The sequence below is a fragment of the Tenebrio molitor genome, chromosome X, assembly GCF_963966145.1.
Source record: "Tenebrio molitor chromosome X, icTenMoli1.1, whole genome shotgun sequence".
Classification (NCBI taxonomy): Eukaryota; Metazoa; Arthropoda; class Insecta; order Coleoptera; family Tenebrionidae; genus Tenebrio; species Tenebrio molitor.
In genome coordinates this window covers 5,609,361-5,630,842 of record NC_091055.1, presented here as the reverse complement: position 1 = coordinate 5,630,842, position 21,482 = coordinate 5,609,361, and the positions used below count along the sequence as shown (strand labels likewise).

Here is a 21,482-nt window from a genome sequence, read left to right as displayed (position 1 = left end):
CATCCTGTAGAAACTCTGGTTGGGTCCGATCGAAGCGAAAATTCTATCCTCGAGCAGTCAAGTGATGATCTCGAAAAATCCGGGACGGCCAAGCTTTTTGGAATACAAATACAATAAGATTGATTCATTCTTGCTGAAAAACTCGTTTCAACAGTTAAAAACGGATCCTGTCGTTTATATTTTGATAAGTAGAATCTTAATACCGTCTAATTAGTAATAAAATTTAACTTCAATTTTAAGTTGTATTCGCAATTTCATTTCCTTTAGCAGCCTAGGAAGTAAATTAGATGCCGTATTAAGCCAAAGACGCTGATAAAGTAAGTCGCTTTGCGATTCATTCTTGGTAATTTTAATATAATTTCTGTGAAGATTGTTCTGATACGGCACAAAAATATGATTTGAACATTTGATCAAGTAAGATTGTTTTGTTTTCGAAATGACTAGTTCGGCCTGGTGGAACGAACACAGCCATAAAATCGTATAAAGCTTCGAGAATGCATCGGCAGCGATAAATTTGGATCTTTATATAAAGCTCGAGGTAAACGTTGTGAATTCAGAATCACAGTGTAGTTACTCAGTATCGCGCAAAGATGCCATATTTTCAGAAACAATAAAAAAGTTAACAAAAAATAACCCGTAAAAGACACACAACAACTGATACAGGGCAAGCTGATAAACGAGAGCAAAAGGCTCTCGAGAGTGTCGTTTCGTTCGTAGGTCGTCCGCGCACAGAATGTCAACTTAGCAAGAACCACATAAATCTGAAATGGTTTACCAAAGCCGCGATTTAATCGAATTGCTTAATATTGACAACGCGTGCTAAATTCCTATGCGAAGGAGTAGTTCGGCGTTTCGAATTCCTTCAGGTCGTTCCACTGGATTAATTAAAAGACTTCGAGCTTAAGCCGAACACGTGTCTTTTAGATATTTTATTTACACCATTCCTGCTATTAAGATCTCCGAGCTTGCCCACTCGGGAAATTCTCCCCGGCGACACCGAATGCGTCAATTTTTAATCGAAACGCAACACATCATACATATCAACGGTGCGTTACACGCACACTTCTTACAAATACGTAAGTAATATAACATATCTGTTTATTTGGCGTGGTCGTTGCGTGTTTTCGAACAAGCGACACCTAAAAATATCGCTGTTTAAGGAAACACATTCTCATTTCACGTGTCCCAAGAGCATCCGCCATTACGACCAGACGCTAGTTTTGGCGCGTTCCTTTTAAAAATTCTTTAGACAAACCGATAGAAACGAAACATAAAATTATTGATACAGATCCATTACGAGTTTTACAACACCCCGGGGTAACCAGTGATATTCTCAACGACCTTTCTTAATAACTTCATCATCAACGTTGCCACGCTCTACGAGTACTTTCGGACAGCAAACCTATCTCACAAACTACCACTAATGTCTATACATCTTTATTCGACAAGCCGTAATAAGGGACAACGGTCTACGATCTAGATGACACATCTTCACACCAACCAGACACGCACATAATTAATTACATAAAGTTTCAAGTCGTTTTATTTAGATTATTCAAAGTGTTGAAGTTTCGACGATTGATAAGGGTTCATTCTTTCATTTTAGCTTCATTGCGGCTTGTTACGACCAGACAAGTTATGGAAATCGCACTTGACTTTTGTATTGAAGTGCCAAAGTGCAACCTCAAATTGCAATCAACGACAATCCCATATTCTTTCACAGATACTCTCTAACACTATCTGACGTTTCGTCTACTCTTGTACAGACTTCTGCTAAACTTTAACGACTTATTTGAAATGGAGTTTTGTTAATCTTTTCGACGCAAAACTTTCTTAGAGCAAACGAGTTATGATAGAAACCGGACACGAAGAAAGGATTTAAAAGAAAGCAATTAACAAATTTCTCACACAACAAAAGCTTAGGACTGTGCTTTCCATTAAAATGTTTGTGCCGCTCAAGATCTCTTTTTCGTAGTTTCTCATACTAAGCAGAATACGTGGAAAATGGATTTGTATAACGTACCACGAAAATGTTTGCATTTTAAAAAATCAAAATATTACGTAGAAATTACCTATTCAAAATAAGATAAAACAGAGGAGTATGTTGTCAATATTATTATTTCAAGTAGAGATGTGAGGTTACTCGTATTTGGTTGGAAATCAGCATGTTGCAGTTGAAACTTTAGGTTTTATGCAAATTTTAGACTAACTGCTACAATGGCAGTGGAGAATTCTTTATATAGTCAAAATAAGGTCGCAGAAAGCGGAGAGATTATGAATGTTTCAAGACGTAAACTGCAACTGTAACAAAATAAATATAAATGAGGGGTAAGATGGGAAGCAGATATAAATAAAAATTTAATCGTCACAATTTATAATCATGAAATCATTGAATAGGGAATTTGAAATATGGTTAATGATGATAAGAGGGTGTTGTTTTTTTTACGAGTTGGTGTACGTTAAATAATGCAGTATATTGTATAATAAAGTCGACACGTTGGTGGAGTGTTCTTTTTTAAATATTTAATTAAATAGGTAGAATGTTTCATAAAAAGAGGTGGAACCGGCAGAGAAAAATTTCGAGATTGTAACAAATTGACGACATCTCGAATTGAGTGAAAATATCATGTATAAAATTAATTAAAAAAGGTATATGAGCGAATAAAAGCGGCGAAATGCCGGTAAATTGTATATGAGAGCTGCGTCTTTCTGCATAAAGTGTGAAAGGGGGAGTGATACAGTAGCTTTCGAAATCGTTTGCAACTTTATTGAGTTGCAGTAAAAATAATGCGATACTGGCGTCAGTAGCTTCGCTACAATGGGGTGCTATCAGGTGCTGGGGTGCGAAGCTTACAACCCTGCCTGCCTGGCCTGTTAAATATTGCAACAGCTAATCTAGCACTGGGGTTGGTGGCAGCAAGCATGCGCATTCCAAAATTCCATACCGCGATATCAGTTATGCAGATAAAGTGTGGAAGATGCTGTTGGTCTCCTGTTTGTAGTTGTCCAATTGTCGAATTTCCAAATAGAGAGAATAAATAATCGAGTTGTTTCGCCTTTGAAAAACGACAAGAAGGGAGACGGAGCGTGTGAGCTGCAGTTGAGTAATCGGAAACATTGCGGCATCAAATATATTCTAATTCCGTCGACAACGTTTCCCTGTTAACATTTCAGGTTTCCATTTGTGTAATATTCTTGATTTATTTGCGAATATTCCAACAAAAATGATGTTGCTATTATAACATCATCCTTTTATGGGGCGGGATTAGTTTGTCTGCGCTCGACTGTGTTAGGATTAATATTATACTCGCCTTAATTAGTTTGATAAAATGCGACGTGCATTCACGCTCTCACGTACAATGCCAGCTACAACTGAACTGTTTTACACGTTCTTCGTCATGCGAACATAACATGAGGAACAATGGCCAATGAAAATTAACATATGCTTTGAATATAATGTGCTAATTCCCCGCGGGTATCTTCAACTGCATAAAATTATATTTCATGCCTATTTTAAAACGACGCGCGATCACCATTCGCTTCACTCGTTCGAAAAATTATTGTTTTTCAAAACACCGCACCGCCACAACGTCGTCGCTATCAATATTTACTTAAGCAACCCGAAACAATTCGCATCGCTCCACTTCTCGTCACTAAATTAAACAATTATTTTCCCCTAACTGACACTAACCAAAAGTTTCACCAAGTAACGAGGAATCGATGAGATGAGGTTAAACTTATAATTTTATAACCGGAATTAACAACAGCCGGGAACCATGAATAAAGAAATCTCCATTTCGGACGCTCTTACCGACCTACTTATTTCTTCATTATGCAGTATCTCGCAACTAAAACTCTCCACCAAGATATCACAACACGCGTTTCGAACTTCTCCAACTTGTAACTACGCAACTTGCACGAAAGGTCAACAATTTGTGGGCATCTGAATTTACAAACTGAAAGAGAACATGAAAAAATTTTAAATTGTTTTGATCACGACGAACGTCCAAAGAAGCTTGTGTTTTGTTTCCTTTTTTTGTGATTAAAATATTTTCAGTGAATTAATCCTCAAGCTCAAGTTTGAGTTTGTTAACAACAAGTATTTCAAGCTCACGATTCCTGTTTTAACACAAAAACAATAATATTTTGACGGCGTTTAATGAAATACAAAAGAATTCAAGAAAATTGGTGTAAGAGTAAAAATATGCTGCTCAATCCTAAATTAATTTAAACCTGCAGAATCTCTTTCATCAAAGGGAACCTGTTAGAATTAACTGAAAATTCTTTGCATGAGATGTTTTTATTGTTTACGGTGGGATTTTAAGGTTAATGTTGAGAAAACTTCAAATTCTTGTAAAAGAACAGCCAAGAAATCATCCTCGACTGTATTATTTAACTTTTAAAATTCAACCGGAATAATTTCTTTGTGTTTCGGGAAGTATTTCGCGAGATTCGTCTGAAAGGTGAAACTTAATAAATATATTTTTGATATAAACGTTCGAAGATTTGTCGTTGCTCAATTAAATCCTTTTAGCATTTATGCTTTATCCAATTGTACTGTACACTCCAAATTAAAGGGCGGCTTTGCCTTCCAGGGTAACAGAAACAGTTTATTTATTAACTACCCACGGTCATGTATTTATAATAATTTGCCGGTAATAAATCTCGTGGGGTTAAAGGTTTATTATTACACGGATATTGCCAACACATTATGAATTACTTTCGGACGTAGTAGTTTGAATTATGCCTGATCTCTTAATTATAGTCACACTTTATCGCGTGTAATGCCCCAAAACGCACCGAAAATTTAATTGATATAGAGATGAAATACACAACGTGAAAATGCGACCGACACGTTAAAACTTCATGCTAAATGAAAAATTCAAACGTGTTGGCTGTTACTAAATTTGAAATTTTCTATCAGTGCCGTGGAAAAAATTGCCTTAATGAATTTTAATACATGCACCCTTGGTATAAAGAGTGCTCTCGGGAATTTTTGTTCAAATTTCACTTCTACATATTTTTATAACCCAAGTTTTTCCAACATTTCTTATCGGCGTGTTCTACAAAATTTTGCTAAACCTTTTTTATAAACATTACAAATTTTCTCTCGCCACTCATAAATTTGTCGAGATGCATCTGATTTCACTCAAAATCGCCTTTTAATAATACACTATCGACCCCTCATCGCTTGGGTTTTGTTCGTACAAGCTGCGAAGGAACGAGTGGATATTTTCGTTGTTTATTGCAATATTCATTTATTTATTGCAGTGAACGCATACGATGGGGAGCAATTGAATCTCACCCGCATCAGCAGAACGGAAATGGGCGCCTATCTTTGCATTGCTTCCAATGGAGTGCCACCATCTGTAAGCAAACGTATCATCGTCGACGTAGAATGTAAGTAAATGTTGCATGTTTCCTTAATAATTTGCAATTATTTGCGCCGTAAAAATTTTATGGAGATATATTGAAACCATCTCTGAGCGTTCATTTAAAAAATTTATGGTGCGAGACCTATATTTAATATAATTTCCAAAGTGGAGGCAGCGAAGCTATCGATAACAATTTTTGTCGATTATTTTATTCTAAGTCGAAAGGAGACTTAATTTTGTCCCTATATTTACTGTATTTGTATTTTTGGCTAATTGGGATTATAAATTTTGGAAGGTCGGGGCAAAGCCAATGAATCGTGCGCTCGAAATGAAAGCATAATGTTTACTTAGAAATATTTAATATAGAAAACGACGATCAATTCTGTTATTAATTGAAAATTTTATGCCGAAAAGCGATAGGGAGGCTTTCATCTAAAATGATTATGCAAGCTGAAACAAAAGGAGAGTAATATACGAGTTTATTGGTCTAAAGAGGAGCCCGGTTGAATAAATTTAATAAGATGGAAAATGGACCGTTACGGGCAAATACTTGTTAACCTAGTGTTAATTGATGGAAATGTGGAAGATTTGAGTGGGTTGCAATTTGAAAATAAAACAAGCAGAGTTGTGTAAATACAAGATGCACTACCTAAATTGGCATAAGGCAAATATTTGTGCCGAAAATAAATGTTCAATATTGTAAATGAGATAAAACCGACCCTTATTTGTCAATTAATTGGGTTTCTTTATTTTTACGATTTGCTGGGATGTAAAATGTGCGCGTGAGTTGTTTTGTGTTGAACATTATTTAAATTGATGGATCGGTTCGTAAATAATAAGAAGAGTGTAGCAAGTCGATTTTTCAATAGTAATATGAATAAAATGAATTTCACGAGGCGCGTAAGTTTTAGTGATATATTTCTAGTCCGCCGTTATCAAATATCAATTTGTGTAATATAAGGCAAATTTACTGTCCTATATTTCGCAGGAGGTCGAGTAGAAATTAGTAGTAGAGGACCGAGGAAAATTTATAACCTTCTTTGCTTCACTAGAGAGCTGATGTTGCTTTAATACATTTGAAAAATATACAAAACATTAAGTTTTTACTCCAATTCAACATGTAATTTCAAATGTTCCATTTTACTCCACAAGAACAAGCAAAATTAGTAGAGTACTTTGTAAAATAAATTGTTTTGTCTGCTGAAATGCCAGCTTGACTAATGAATATATGTTGGACTTGAGAAAAATTTTAAGTAACGAAAATAATTTACGGACAAACTTTACCCTCTTATATTCCATTTCGGAGCTTCCCGCACCACGATGTTTTGTTCAATTTTAGAAACAAATCGAAATAAACAACTCATCTTAAATCGACTGCAAACACCAAAACTGACACCCTTGTCGAATTCGCGACATTAAAATCACATTTACACCGTTCTATTTCCACTATCGTCAAAATGACATAATAATATCTCTCAAACCAAACATAATTATACGTCAACGAATAAACAAATAACTTACTTTTGTCAAATAAAAAGAAGTCGATTGTTTCAATTTTATTGATTAACTAATACAACGCTCCTCCAAAAACCGGTGTGGCATAACGTTTCGCGGCTTGGGGGTTTATTGAAACACTGAAACTTGATGCTTAAAAAAAGATATGATCTAACAAATTGAAATTATTTTTCCTAGGGTATGCAATAATTAAACTGGTTTCCAAGGCCGTCTCGAAGAATTATTAAATACAATGAGTGAACAAATTTCACTCAATCCATTTAACAAGAATTGTTTTAAAGTGAAGAAAACAAAAAATAAAGATAGGTAAAGGAAAAGATTTTCTGGTGGATCTGAATTTAAATTTTACTTTAACTTGCCCGAAATTCTCCGTTGTTTGCTCGGTTAATTATAAATAAATGATTAAATTAAGTTAAATCTCTGCGATCTAAATCTGCAGGGTATAAAGGACTTTTGTCGTGTCAACTGAAAATTAATGGCCGCACCTCCACCCAAGTTGGAGAGGTTCATACATTCTACGATTTTACATTTCCTTCTCAATCGGGATTGTTGTCAATTTTTTAATTTTACTTTTGATAAAAATTTGAAAATGATAAAAAGCTATCTTGGGTATCGCACTATTAAATTTGGTAGCATAATGCTCAATAATTAACGCACGTTTAAAACTGAACTGTCAAAGCTTATGTTGCAGCTTTTTTTAAGAATTGTATTTGTTTCGCCAAACACTTGTGGGTACTCCGTAAATACCTTCTCAACTTGTGTAGTAGTTTGTCCTTTGAAGTATCACAAAATCAACCACTTATTTAACAAAATAGATATAAAAGAAATATTTTTATTGACAGTTAACAAAACAAATTTTGCCCTCAATAATTGGCTGTGCAGCAAATGAATTTTTTCTATTTTGCACCTATAAAACAGTCAGTATAACACTCAAACGGGTTTCGAAAAGCAGGCCTTTTCGATACGCGTTTCAGGAACATTTACTTAAATTTTTAATGTTGGCAGTGACTGAAAGTGAGTTGTTGCTACGTGATCACTGCACTTCATGACACTTTAAATTCAAAACTTACAATTGTTCGTCTATTTACCAGCGTTACTAACCCTTATATTTGCCAAATATAATTTTCCTAGCATTATGTTTTGAAGTTTTTTTTAAATTTAAGGGGCAAAATAGAAAAACTATTGTATTATACTCGTTTTATAAGCCATTTTGTCACACTTGTTTGCTTTATAGCACTCGTCGCTGCGCTCCTCGTGCCTTCGAAAAGGAGTTCTTTTCGATACCGGTTTCAGGAATATTTACTTAAATTTTTAATGTTGGCAGTGACTGATGAGTAGTGAATAGTGGTTACGTGATTATTTGACACTTTAAATCCAAAACTTGAATTATTCGTCTAGTTACCAGTGTTACCAACCCTTTATCGTCTAATTACCAGTGTTACCAACCCTTTATATTTGCCAAATATAATTTTCCTAGCATTATGTTTTGAACTTTTTTTAAATTTAAAATAAAAAATAGGGGCAAAATAGAAATAAATATTGTATTACGCTCGTTTCGTAAGCCATTTTGTCGCACTTGTTTGCTTTATAGCACTCCTCGCTGCACTCGTCGTGCTCTAAAAAACGCATGCAACAAAATGATGTCTTATAAAACTTGTATAATAAATTATTATTTTTAATTCGCTTGCCTCTTCGAACCATCAGAATACTTTAAAATATTAATCTTTTGGCCAAAACTGGCAGCAGAAGGAATAATTTTTCCAATTCACTGTTACAATAACATTATTAGTTTTATCCAAAAACCACTATTTGAGTTTTTAGGAAGTCTGAAGAACAACTAGACCTCTCCATAAAAACAAGATAAAAGTAAACAAGCAAGAATTGATTTTTCAAACGTTATGTGCACTTTTACGATAACGGTGTAAGCATTATAAAAGTCATAAACGCAATGTCGTGTTGTTTTTAGAAAAAAAAAAAAATGTTACCGGTGGGGCATTCGCAATGAAAAATTTTACTACTTGCATGTTTTAAAGCTTAAGGTTAATGTTTTCTATTTATCTGTTCTGTCATTGATCGTGTGTCCTTGCATAATAAAAATCTGCTTATTTTGAGCTGAATCGTGACCATACACGGTTGTTTACAGTTTATATATTATACCTACTTCCAGGCTATAATTTACTTGATAAAATACACCTGAGACCTACTCCTTAACACGTAGTCCACTTTAGCAGTCTGGAGATGTAGACAGTCACGAAGAGGTAAATCGTAAATCTGTTGAATATTTACCCTCATTATGTTAAATGTAACATTCAGTCTGATGACTTGAGAAACGTCCTTAAACACTAATAATTTATCCACGGACCCTCACAGCTTATCAAAAATTTAATCGACAGAGCGCTAAACTGGAGACATCACTGGTTGATGTTTTTTCATTTTAGTGAATAGCTTTGTTGTAACACTCATAAAAAATCGAGTAATTTTGATCTGTCATAAGGAAAAGTGGATTTCTTTATTTTCTAACAATTGCAACATCCAAGTAGTTAGATTGAAAAATCCAATACTGGAAGCCAAGGTTTGCTCCTAATTGACTAAGATATCCAACAGAATATTCTGTTTAATTAATCGTGCAGAAATTCGGTATCCAGACGGTACAAGTTTACATAGACAAGATACTATTGTTATTAACTCCGGGTACACTACATTTAGGAATTAATGCGTCTCGCAGGATAAAGTTTTTTGCAATTAGCAATTTCTTAATCAACTCAGGACAAGCTAGATGACGACGAAAATTCCAATGTATTTATATGACCGTGTATAAAAAACTTAAAGTAGTTTGTTCTTTTTTTTAGAGAAAGGAACAACTATATTGTTTGTTCTTAATCACGTCTTCAATATCATTTTCTACAATTCGGTATAGATTTTTTATTGATGGATCGTGAAAAAGTTATTGTTTGAGTAAAAGCGGAGAAGCATCGGAAGAGCCGATAATCTGAGAGCAAACTGTGAAAAATTAAAATTTCTATTAATGATAAATAGAGAAAAGCGATAGGTTTGATACACTTTAGCTGAACGTTTCACGCCGAGAAGAAACGTCGGATCGAGTTACGACGGGGCTGAGGCCACTGTCAATTTATAAATGAATGAATGGTGAACAAAATCTCGATACATTTTTTAATTTTCTAACAAGTGACTATTTATGAAAAGTGTAACTTCATTTCACGTGCAGAATGCAAAAATAGAAATAAATCATGACGGTTTATTAAATTTTTTAAATTAAAGGTTGTTGGAGTTTCATTAAGATACATCACTAACTTTATATTAAATGAGAAAATCGAACGGTGGAAAAGAATCCATTAACTTCACAAGTAGCGTCATAAATGTAGCTTGCGTCTGCCTTGATAATATTAGCATTGTAAGAAAACTGCTTCGTTTACTACGACGATTATCATTGTTGTATAATGTCCATATTGTGTGTTCACCGTAACAAAATGTACGAGTTTTGCATAAAACCATCTCTTTATTCAACCAGATCACCACTTCACATTTAATTGTATATTATTCTAAGACGAGCACAATAAAAATTTCCAAATTTCATCACATTCAAGGACCAATATATTTTTATTAAAACTGAAAATACCCAATATTTTTTAACTGGCTGCACAACGCAGTTTTGTTGCGAAATTTTAAAATCAAGATGACTGCCTCTATATTTTTTTAAACTTCTGAAAGCTGTAACAATTTTAATACGCATCCAACCGTTATAAAATTTATGACGTGGAGAATTTTGGTCCAAATGAAGGATGAAAAAAAATCAAATAAAAATTACTTGTCGAAGCTTCTAAAGATCATGATATTGCTAAAATGTTAACAGTTTCAGTGGTTTCCGTTAAATCTAAATTTTACACGGTCGTGTTCGAGGCGTAGTAACTTAATTAGTATGAGATGGAGTACCTCATTGCGTAAAAAATTACTCCATTATTTTCTTCAATAAACTTAAAAGCTTAAACCGATAATTGTTGTTGGATCCATTGCAATAAGTACGCAAGATTTTGCAGCCGAACTTGAAGAGATCGGTTTGCAGATGCAATTGCATACTGCGTAAATGTTTTATTTTGAATGTTTCTGTTCAGGTGCAAATTCGAATGAGATGCAATTTTCATAAGTTCAATTGTTGGGAGACGTTAATCTGACAGCAATTGTTTTAGAATAGATATTCACGCCGTGCTTAATATCAAATTATGTTAAAAATTTCCCTTCAGTCGAAGAAAAAGTGATGTGGCATCTAGAAGAGAGCTTCCATTTAAAACAATTCCCATAGAAATCGAAAGCACAAATTGACTTCTGTATACCCCGATTCGGTTATAGCATAATTCCTAGCTCACAAATTTTCAATTATATATTTACATATGAAACAAAGCATCACCAGAGAGCTAGATGCGATCTCATCAGTGCGATACATTAAGTTCATTTGAAGAGAAATGCCTTCCTATCCGAACTAATGGCTTTGTAATAATTGCGAATTTTCAGAAATGACGATGGTTTTTCCAGCAAATTTTAAATGAAATGAAATCGATGAAGCTTTCGGAAAAGCGAAATTTAACTAAGCCATAGCGGTTAATACCGGCAACAGTGGCGGCTCGTATTTCAGTCAGGAGACGCGACTACTATGGGCAATAGAGATATCCGAAATAAGTGCTCAGGTTCTAATATGAGAACCGAAAGAGCCGACCTTTAGGCTGCTATTTTAGTAACTCGGTCCTTTCACATGAGCGTTTTATTTAACGGCAAAGCTAGTCCATCGTAAATAAAATGTATGGCCGTTGCCATTTCCGGATATGAGCAGTAGGAGCCAAATTTAAAGAGTAATACAGAAATAAAGAAACATTGATTGTGATGTGATGCCAGTACTCGCAGGCGCACCAGCAAATGCCACATAAAATTTCTGAGAATTATTCAGGAAGATGTGTGTGAATGTCTGAAGTTGGCGGCCGCCCCTGATTGGTAATATTGTAGGATTGAGGTAAAAGTTGAGGAATAACGCGGCGATGTGTGGAGGTTCAAAAGAATTACGTCAATTCATTTTATCGCAACCGTATATATACAGCAAGATATGGTTTCGGGTATTTGAATTTTATATGAAATCGTTATGATTCGGTAAAGAGGTAATAAAACAAACAAAACGTATATTCTACGGTAAGGGTAAAGCAATGGGGTAGTCAATGCGATATATACACTGATATGTAACGCGTCTAATGGTTTGTAAGCGATAAGTGACGATATTGAAAATCGATTTTATTTATATATTTGTGTGCAGTTGCCCTAGCTCAGACGCTTTTCCAACTACTAAATTTTCTCGAGTTTCCTCCATCATTTTCGCTAGGCGTTACAAGGAGATTAATGCAAACACTACACAGATAGTAATGCACGCATCACACGATCTTATTGTTTTGCATTCACCGCTCGTCCAACTAGGATCACGTAACTATACATACACGTGAGTTCCTCGTTATGGAAAATGTCAGCACGTGGCAATATGTCCCACTTTAAAAATGTTGTTTCACAATGTTTTAGCGATTTTTCTGCGATTCCCAAAACGAAACTGCTCGATCACATTTAATTGTAGTCGGGGATTACATTTTTAATGACGATTCCGAACAGTTGGCACTTCTTCACTCACTGAAATAACATTAATAGGGAACTCTCGCGAAACGTAATAAATGACGGGGCTCTAGTTTGAGTGACAAGCGATAATATGATTACGCACTTCTTGAAAAAGACTTATTTCGATTTAAACGAACTCGATAAGGTAATTATACCACCCAATTAGGGTTAGCGTTGTTGTTCCTTATTAATATTAATTACATACTTATAAATTATTCCTGGTGGAAGAGAAAATTTATTTTGAGTATTACAAAGTTTCGTGAACAAGGGTCGCTTAGTTGTCCTTGGGGAAATAGCACCCGGCTACTGTTCCTTCGGGAGGTAGGTGTATGTATACCTTGTATTTGGTAATTTGCATGGAAATTTATGTCATTGTTAACTGGAAACGTATTTAAGATTCTCTACCACTTTCGTATCTACACAATACTAAACATATTTTAAAACACATGTACGCGAGAGAAAAACCTGTATTATGGACGTGCTGAAAAAGGTTATCAAAAAAGAAAACTGTTGCTTAATGTTTCCAGGACTGCATTTATAAAACATTATTTCTTTAATTAAACTGAAAGCATATGAAATTTTATACTTCATTTACTCTGACCCAGAACTCTGTATATTCTTTTTGTAATTCCCACCATCTGATAAAAAACGGTCAACTGTTCTCGCATTAACATTAAATGTGAGCTTCACCATCTCAAATTCAATCGTTGAGCTGTAACAGACAAAAAGCTCACGCAACACTACCGTGTGAACGTCGAACAAACAATAATGTGACTCATATTGGACACCGCCTACGGGCTTAAATGAGTTTCTGATTAAGAACCAAGAGGTGGCGATAACTTTATCTACTTACGCTTTGTTCATCGCCTCACACTTGTAAAGATCACCCATTCTGCGGAAGCGCCAACAAGCTAGACTTTCTAATCAGCACCACAAAATTCAATTTGAATTTGATTTGTTTGTTTGTTTCTATTTTTGGTAGCAATAATGTTCGGTTACATCCGATTCTTGTGTGCAGATCGTGATAAAATTCGAGTTGAAAATGATGGTGTTGGGTCTGTCTATCAGAATTATTTCTGTGAATATTGAAAGTGTAAGAAGGTATTAATTAGAGAAATCGGTGCTCGGCGGCGTGGGTGTCCGGAATCTTGTTCATTGGTTTCATGATTTTGCGGCAATTATTGAAGATTAATTGTGCCGGAGCGCAATTCATAAAGGATAATTGAATCCTTCCGTCAGTTTTGTTGTCGTTTAGTAGATCTCTAATGGAATTAAGTCGCCTTAACGTGGTATAAAATTCAGTTACATTTGAGTGATTCCACACAAGTACATAAATAAGTGATTAACGTTAAGTTGGGGGTAAATCTTGCTTTAGCAAGTGTCTAATCTGCAACGGCGGAACGTGTACATTCGCGGATCATAATGGCGTGAATATACTTTTCAAATTCAAGAGTCTCGAGTTCAAGTTGAGTTCTCGCGTGACTACCTAACAGGTGTATGTAAATGGCGGCGAATGTCGGAGGCGGTCGATAAGTTAGCGCCTTTACTATTTACCAAATTTTGAACTTTTAAACTAGTCGAATGGGGAGCCTTGTTCCCGAGTAATGTATTCAAAATGCTACACCCTCACCTAGACGGGTTCAGGATGCATTATTTTTAATTAAACATAATTCGGAGAAAACCGCGAGTTATGCCAAGTTATTCGTGTCGGGATAAGGGAAACATTCCTGCATTATCAAGACATCCGGAACTCAATTTAACCCTGCTAATATCTTAATTAAATTAATTAATACCCCCTTATTATCTTTGTCGGTTACCTGAAGTTTTCCGATTTCAACGAGACAATAAGCAAATACCATTTTTGATTGGCGCACAGACAATTTCAACCTAATCTGAAAATACCTCGGCCGATTGAGATAAATATCGAAGGATATTTCCAATTGTGTCTGGCAAATTTCCGCGCTAAAATTGTCGTTCATCTGGACAATGATGAGAGTATTCCGACGGTTCAAAACCGGATATTAGTGCATTCCTGGGTGGCGGTAAAATTTGAAACACGTCCAGTATTTCAAATATGAAGCTAATGCAGTTCACCTCTATATTATTTGGATAAATGCGTTATAACCGATGTGCAATGTTCACTGACAATACCAGAATGCCTTGAATTTTACAATGACCTTAATAGCATCATGAACACCGACTAATTAACTTCAATAATAGGACACAGTCACGAATCGGACATTACAGAGCTGAGAGGGATTCAATCCCCAAAACACGTCTTTACCGCTCGTTTAAAATAAATTTCGCTTGTTTGTCTACGAACTATGAGTGTTTTTAAATCGAAGACCCAAACCCAGGTCAAATCGGCGCCTCTGGTGAAACAAACAGAAAACAAACTCGCAGGGAGCAAATATTTGAACAAAATTACTGTTTATATAAACAGTATCAAAGACTAACGCCAATGTAAGACTGTCTTTGTCTGTTGAGTGGCGCATACAATGTTCTCATTTAACTTTAATATTTTTATGTAAAGTAGAAACTGTCATTTGCAATGCAATATTTTCCATACGTGGTCTGAAGCGTGGTGGACGGATTAGCAAATACGCTGAGAACAATAACACGGCTTTTCTTTTCCCTAATGTGGAATAAAATATTCATTTTGAATTATATGCAAATTATAAAACAATTTGATTCGAAATTAACTACATTATTGTGGAGCGAAACATTTGTTACTTTCACATGACTCTAAAATTTATTTGTGTTTAGTTTGAAAACAATAAATAAAAATTCCGTATAATTAAAACAAATTTGCTTTGATTTCCAAGGGAATTATTTAGGCAAGCGATTTTTTTAACTGCTTAAGTCAGTTTAATTTTAGTCGTGAATAATGATTTCGAGACGTCTCTTTTTACAGCCGATGTTAATTAATAAATCAGTGCGAAATTGTTTTAAATTAGATGTAATTAAGCTTGCAGTCAAAACAGTTGAGGGTGAAAGAAGCAATTACATGTTAAGATCGGTAATTATTTGAAAAAGTGCTTGTAGTTGAGTGAATTTTAAGTTTCTTGCTGGTGTTATACTTTATATGCAGTACGCTTTTACGGAGACATCAATAAAGCGGTCTGAAAGAAATTTAATTTCTCGCAAAGCGAAAAACGACTACCAATAATACAATCGAGAAAGATAAATATACATGAATAAATCTTTGTAAAATCAGAAGTGATTTTCTAAAAAACATTCACAATGCTGAGAGCTCTCTTATTCGGTTTAATGCCAATTTGTTCTTATTCTGAATAATTTTAAACGTTCTCAGAATTATTACGTATTTTTGTGGAGAAAACTGACGCAAACAAAGTAATTAATACAACTCTTTTTGCTTCCTCGATCGATTAAAAAATCCAATGCTTCATGCACAAGCACAAGTTGCTTGAGATAACTCCATCCCTGTTGTTGGTAATATAGCTCGACAACAATGACTCTTTAAAACAAAGAAAGTTCATTTATCAACTTTATGTTCACAACTAGTAACAATATTTTTTAGTTTTAAAAGCAAAATATCCGCACTTCTCTTGTAATTTACGTTATAAACAAAGCGATTATCGGTGGTCGTGCAACAGTCGTGATATATTATATAAGGTATTTATAAATGATTGTCTGGTCCAGTTTGCTATGAAAACTTATCAAATTTTTAATGTGTTGCTTTATATGTAGAATAAATTCAGCAAATTCTGAATGTCACATTAGTTTACTGGCTAAATCCTCCCCTCACAAATTTTGTTTAGCTCTAAAACTGGATGTATTTGCAATTTGTATTGAAAAATACAGATTTTTGATGTTTATTATCTATGATAGAACAATAAATAAAACGCCATTAATGTCAGAAGTGACAATAGATAAAAATTGGGCATCTGTTTCAAAAAGGCGGCACAATAATATTTTTTTCCAAAGCTGGCTTGACCCGACAATCATTTATATTTAGATAAATATCAAAATATGTATCAGTTTTCGATTACTCCTTAAAACGTGAAACTATTTTTATAAAAAATCAACGGAAAATTTAGAAAATGCTGATAATCTCGTTTTTCAAAAAATATTATGTCATGAAAATACTAACAAATAACAATAAGAAAATGTTCCAATGGTGTTTTTTGGTTCTGATTTTCGTTTAAGAAGAGAAGACGGACAGCTCTGTGTCTTTTTGATGTTTATCTGAGCGACCTTTCGTGAATTTTAATAGGTGAGTGATGCTCTCAAGAGATTTGTTTATTTTTTAATTTTGAAGTGTTTTGGTTTTGAAATTAAAAATCTTCAACTTAGGTTTGGCTTTACTGGTCTGAATCGTCGGACTGGATTCGGGAGCTTATAACCATTTTTGTCCATCACTAACTCGACAGTTAACTGAGTTATTTATTACTTTATTATTTTATAATTACTTTTTGTTTAATCAAAATTCACTAGAGGGTTGCGTAATAATTAAATTTTAATTTTTGCCATCATTTTTTTTTCTTGTGACCAACGGAAGTTTTTTTTACTTTTCAGCTATTTTTATAGAAAGTATAAATGTATCGTTATTGTCGGAAAAATTTTTGCTTCCACTGAATTGATCGATTTACTATTTTAATCACCAAGTAATATGCAGTATACCGGTTGCAATACAGCAGGTGACAAGTTTGACGGCTAAAACGAACAAAACTGCAAAAGTTAATATTAATTTAATTGAAATGACCAAGTTAAATGTATATTTTTTATCTCTATGAACAAAATTGATATTAATGGATCTGACTTTAGAGGAAATAAATTATTTACACCCTTCGTAATTTCTATGCAGTTATTTACGATTACTTCATTTACAAATATGTACTCATAGTAACTTATTCAAGTAAATAGTCGATTCAGCTAGACTAAACATTTATTTCTCAAATACCTCAAACTCTAAATGTTGACTCTCCACTGCAAAAAATACAAGTTTCTACTTTCCCAATCTTGTTTCCTATTAGATAATCAATATTAATTTGTAGTTTCTCATCCCCAGCTTTCGTAATCGAAGACCAATTCGATCGTGTTCAATTGGAGACAAATCAGGACCTCTTCAGGACTACAAAAGTGTCGTCACTCTGTTACAAAGTCTATTTATAATTCAAGAGATTCTCGTGAAAATTTTAACGAAACGTGACATTTATATTTTGTTATGTTAATGAGAATGAGTGCGGTGTATATATACTCGTATATACATATATCGGACGTATTTATAGGAACACGTTAAAATATTTTCCAGTTTTTAGGGTTTGAGTAAACAGCATGGCGTCCAGGAAAGATCTGTTGTTTCCATTTTCATGATAAATAGATATTTCCGATGCCATTTTCTCGAAATGTTCCTTTAGTAGACTATGACCAGTGAAAGTGGTGAACCCATTTTCTGTTCATAAATCTGATTATTGAGCGAAAAATGCTTATGATTGATGCAAAGTCGTATCAACTCGATTAGGTTCTCGTCTACTCTTTGCACACACACAATTCGTCACAGGAAACCATCGATAGAACAATGTTATTTTTGTACAACGAAACAAATAACTAAATTGTTCTCGTTTTTACATTCAATACGTTAGATATTAAATATGTTTTGATAAAATTCCTTGTCCGTGTTTTATTTCTTCGATCAGATATAAACTCCAATGAATAAGAGTGTAACACAACAAAAGAAAAGCTGATAGCAACTCGAGCCCATCCTGCTTGATCGACAACATCTAATCGTCCTAACGTGAAAAATTAAGAAATTCCACTGACGAAGTAAATCTGCTACCAAGGGACTTCCCCGGCTTTTTGTAAAAACTGCTCCGGAACGGTGAGTTCGTGTAAACCAATCAAAAAGACCATGGCGTCGATAACTCCACTACCAAAACAATAAAAATATATGCATTTATGAAAGAGTTTATTTTTACTAGACTCTTGTCGTCGCACCCGTTGTAAATCCTCTGCCATTTGATCCGTACATACGAACCCATTGTTACAAAGCTTTGGGAAATTATTAGGAAGCTCATTCTGAATAAAGCTGTCTTGAAGCACACGGTCTTGTTTTCTTTTAGACGGAAAGCTACATCTAAGCTTTGCATGTCATTCTTATTCAACAATATTCGAAGGGTGAATATGTGAACTCCTAAAGTCGAGGTGAAAACCTCATGAAAATTAATTTCACCAAATCTGGAACCCTGTGTTAAAATAAACTCCGGATTTACAACGCCAATTACTCACTTATTTAAAACCATTGATTGTGTTTGTTATGGTCACTCCATTTTTGAACAGGTGGCCATACGCAACAAGGTAGACGGCACATCAATCACAATTAGTAACATCAATGATCAGTCGCACCAATATAATGAAATGTTATGAGAATTATTGATAACAATTGAATTACACTGGAATGAGGTTGCGTTTGCATCTTGATAATGACGGACGCTCGATTTCAAGGTGACAAATTTGACATTTACGTTATAAATGTTCAACAAGTGAAAACTGAGAATTGCAAGGTTATTAATGGGATCTCATGCAAAAGCTAAAGTACCCAGGAGCACCCAAATAAGGAACACAGAATAAACTGCAACAGATAATTGGTGATGATTTTTGTAAGAGGTGTATTAAAAATGCGTACATGAGGCGTCTGAACAACACTTAAACAATTAATTACAACCAATCATTTATTTTACACACTATTCAATTTGTGTTTGGACATCTTTTTTTATTCGCTATTTTACAGGACTTTCAAATTGAGGAGAAAGAAGTGAAGTTTGACGATATAATACTTCCCGCTTGTTACAGCTCAGTATGTTGTTCAATTTGCAAAAAATTAAATATAGATCGTTATCAGTATTACTAGTAGGCACACCCTTGGTGTGTTATATACATTCATCCTATGAGCTATATATCTTATTGAAATATCAATAATAAAGTTATTTAAGTTCTTTGATGTAGATATTATCGCAGCAGCTGGTGGGGTAAAAATGATTGATAATAGCATTGATGTGTCTAATTGTGTTAGAAAAATAATAAAACTGGTCATAAAAATGTTGTTGCTTTTCATTTATAAGGGAAATTAAGGTGAGGTTATCGTCCCCTTGCGATTCTGTAGCGCACAATAAAATGCAAGATAATTTTTTAGCGGAGCTTCTTAAAATAAACTGCTTTATTTTTCATTGCAGGGATTAATATTCATAATTTATTAATCATATTTTTAAAGTACATCTTAAGACTTTAATATCTCTGGAAAGTTTTCTTTATTTACTCCAAGTTTTATATCATCGTATTAAACTTTTTTCCAGGGATTTTGCGTGATATACAGCCTAATTATTAAACATACTGGTGAGAAGAAATCGCCGTTATTTGAGTTAATGTGGCGGATAACGTTTTGACGAGGTGATATTTTCCTTCTTTGACAATAATATAAGGACGGGTTAAGGTTTGTGTCTTTTTCCGCATTTCTTCAGCCAGTTTTGCAAAGAAATATATTTCTCGCTAACGCTTTTGCCATGTTGTACATGTAATATTTTGTGACATGTCCAAACGTGTAGCTATTTCTCATCGGGTCACTTCTGTATCTACTCCGGCAATAAACTCCGAAGGAAATATTTTTCACAATATTGCTCTTTAACGTTTACATCGTGGAAAAAATAAACCCCAATTAATGTAGTAAATAAATGAGGGTTTTCGCTAAATGAACAATTTAATTAACGAGCTTATCGTAGCGTGCAGCCAAGTTTTACGCAAAATAGATCAACTGCTTATTTATTCCTCTGAATTTACAGCGTCGAGACTAGTTAGTATGAAAAACGTGTCGGAATGTCTCCCACCAGTTAACGATCCACCATCGATACATTTTGTTGGTGTAGATTCGAGCCGTGATTTCTTTTCCTTTCGCGTTTGTAAATAAATGTGTTTTGTTACAGTTTCTCCGATGATTTGGGTTCCAAATCAGTTGGTCGGAGCACCAGCCGGCACCGATGTCACAATAGACTGCCATACAGAGGCATACCCAAGAGCCATTAGCTATTGGGTATACGACAACGTCATGCTCCTGCCTACGAAGAAGTATGGGACCGAAACGGCTGAAAACAGCTACAGGGCGCACATGAAATTGTCAGTGCGAAACCTCCAACCCGGAGACTTCGGTAACTATCGATGCATCTCCAAGAATTCTCTTGGGGAAACTGAAGGATCCATCCGACTATACGGTAAATAAAATATATCTGCTTAACTCACAAACGAATTTGTCCATACCTTCGAACTCGCTAAAACAACCCATCTATGCTCAAAACCCTGGTTAACGAGGTCACTAAACCAATATCCTACATTTTTTCGACGAACTTACCGAATTAATCGATCCCCCATTTATCGACCTCATTCGTTTTGCTCTTCCTACCTCTTCCGCACAGATACATCACTACAACAATCTTTCTCGTCGATTTAGTACGTCCAAGAGATGAATATTTACCCAGATCCGCCTAACATACAACGCTGTAAATGGCATGGCGGTTTGAACACCAATAATTCTATGATGACCATCCTTCTACTAAATTAACAGAAGCTTTCAAAACGTGATAGTTAATAATGTTCGTCTATTAACAAAGATTGCACAGCTTACTACCTCAAATACATTTTAAAATATGACTGTCGAAACTGTGTTCATAAAGCTCCCATTACAACAAAGTACCAAAATTGACGTCCTTATACCGGTCATATTTTATTTTCTTACCGGCGCCTCCACCAAAATAATTATGCTATTAGAAATATGTATCTTTTCGGAAATAATAAATTAACTTCTGGTAGCAATCGTTAAAATTGTATTTTTTTCATCCTTCAATATTTAGTGATCGACAGGTGGTTGATAATTCACCTACAAATATTGTTAACAGAAAATAATAAATTTAAAATTGATACTGA

General features: G+C 34.5%; 2 protein-coding genes and 1 long non-coding RNA gene across 8 annotated transcripts in view; 1 reads left to right on the top strand and 2 right to left on the bottom strand.

Moving 5' to 3' along the window:
• LOC138140379 (uncharacterized) overlaps nt 1-21,482 on the bottom strand; it is a 135,421-nt gene that overhangs the window by 81,679 nt on the left and 32,260 nt on the right. The window lies entirely within an intron of this gene.
• Nucleotides 1-21,482, top strand: part of DIP-delta (Dpr-interacting protein delta) — a 103,628-nt gene that overhangs the window by 66,291 nt on the left and 15,855 nt on the right. For all 5 annotated transcript variants that reach the window (XM_069061379.1, XM_069061377.1, XM_069061375.1 and 2 more), the window contains 2 exons: nt 5,272-5,400; nt 20,489-20,773. In XM_069061379.1, the coding sequence (XP_068917480.1) occupies nt 5,272-5,400; nt 20,489-20,773 (414 nt within the window). The remainder of the gene's footprint in view (nt 1-5,271; nt 5,401-20,488; nt 20,774-21,482) is intronic.
• On the bottom strand, nt 18,143-19,246 carry LOC138140382 (uncharacterized). The gene is made up of 3 exons (XR_011162494.1): nt 18,801-19,246; nt 18,491-18,749; nt 18,143-18,441 (listed from the first exon to the last, which is right to left on the bottom strand). It is a non-coding gene; the product is annotated as an uncharacterized lncRNA (long non-coding RNA).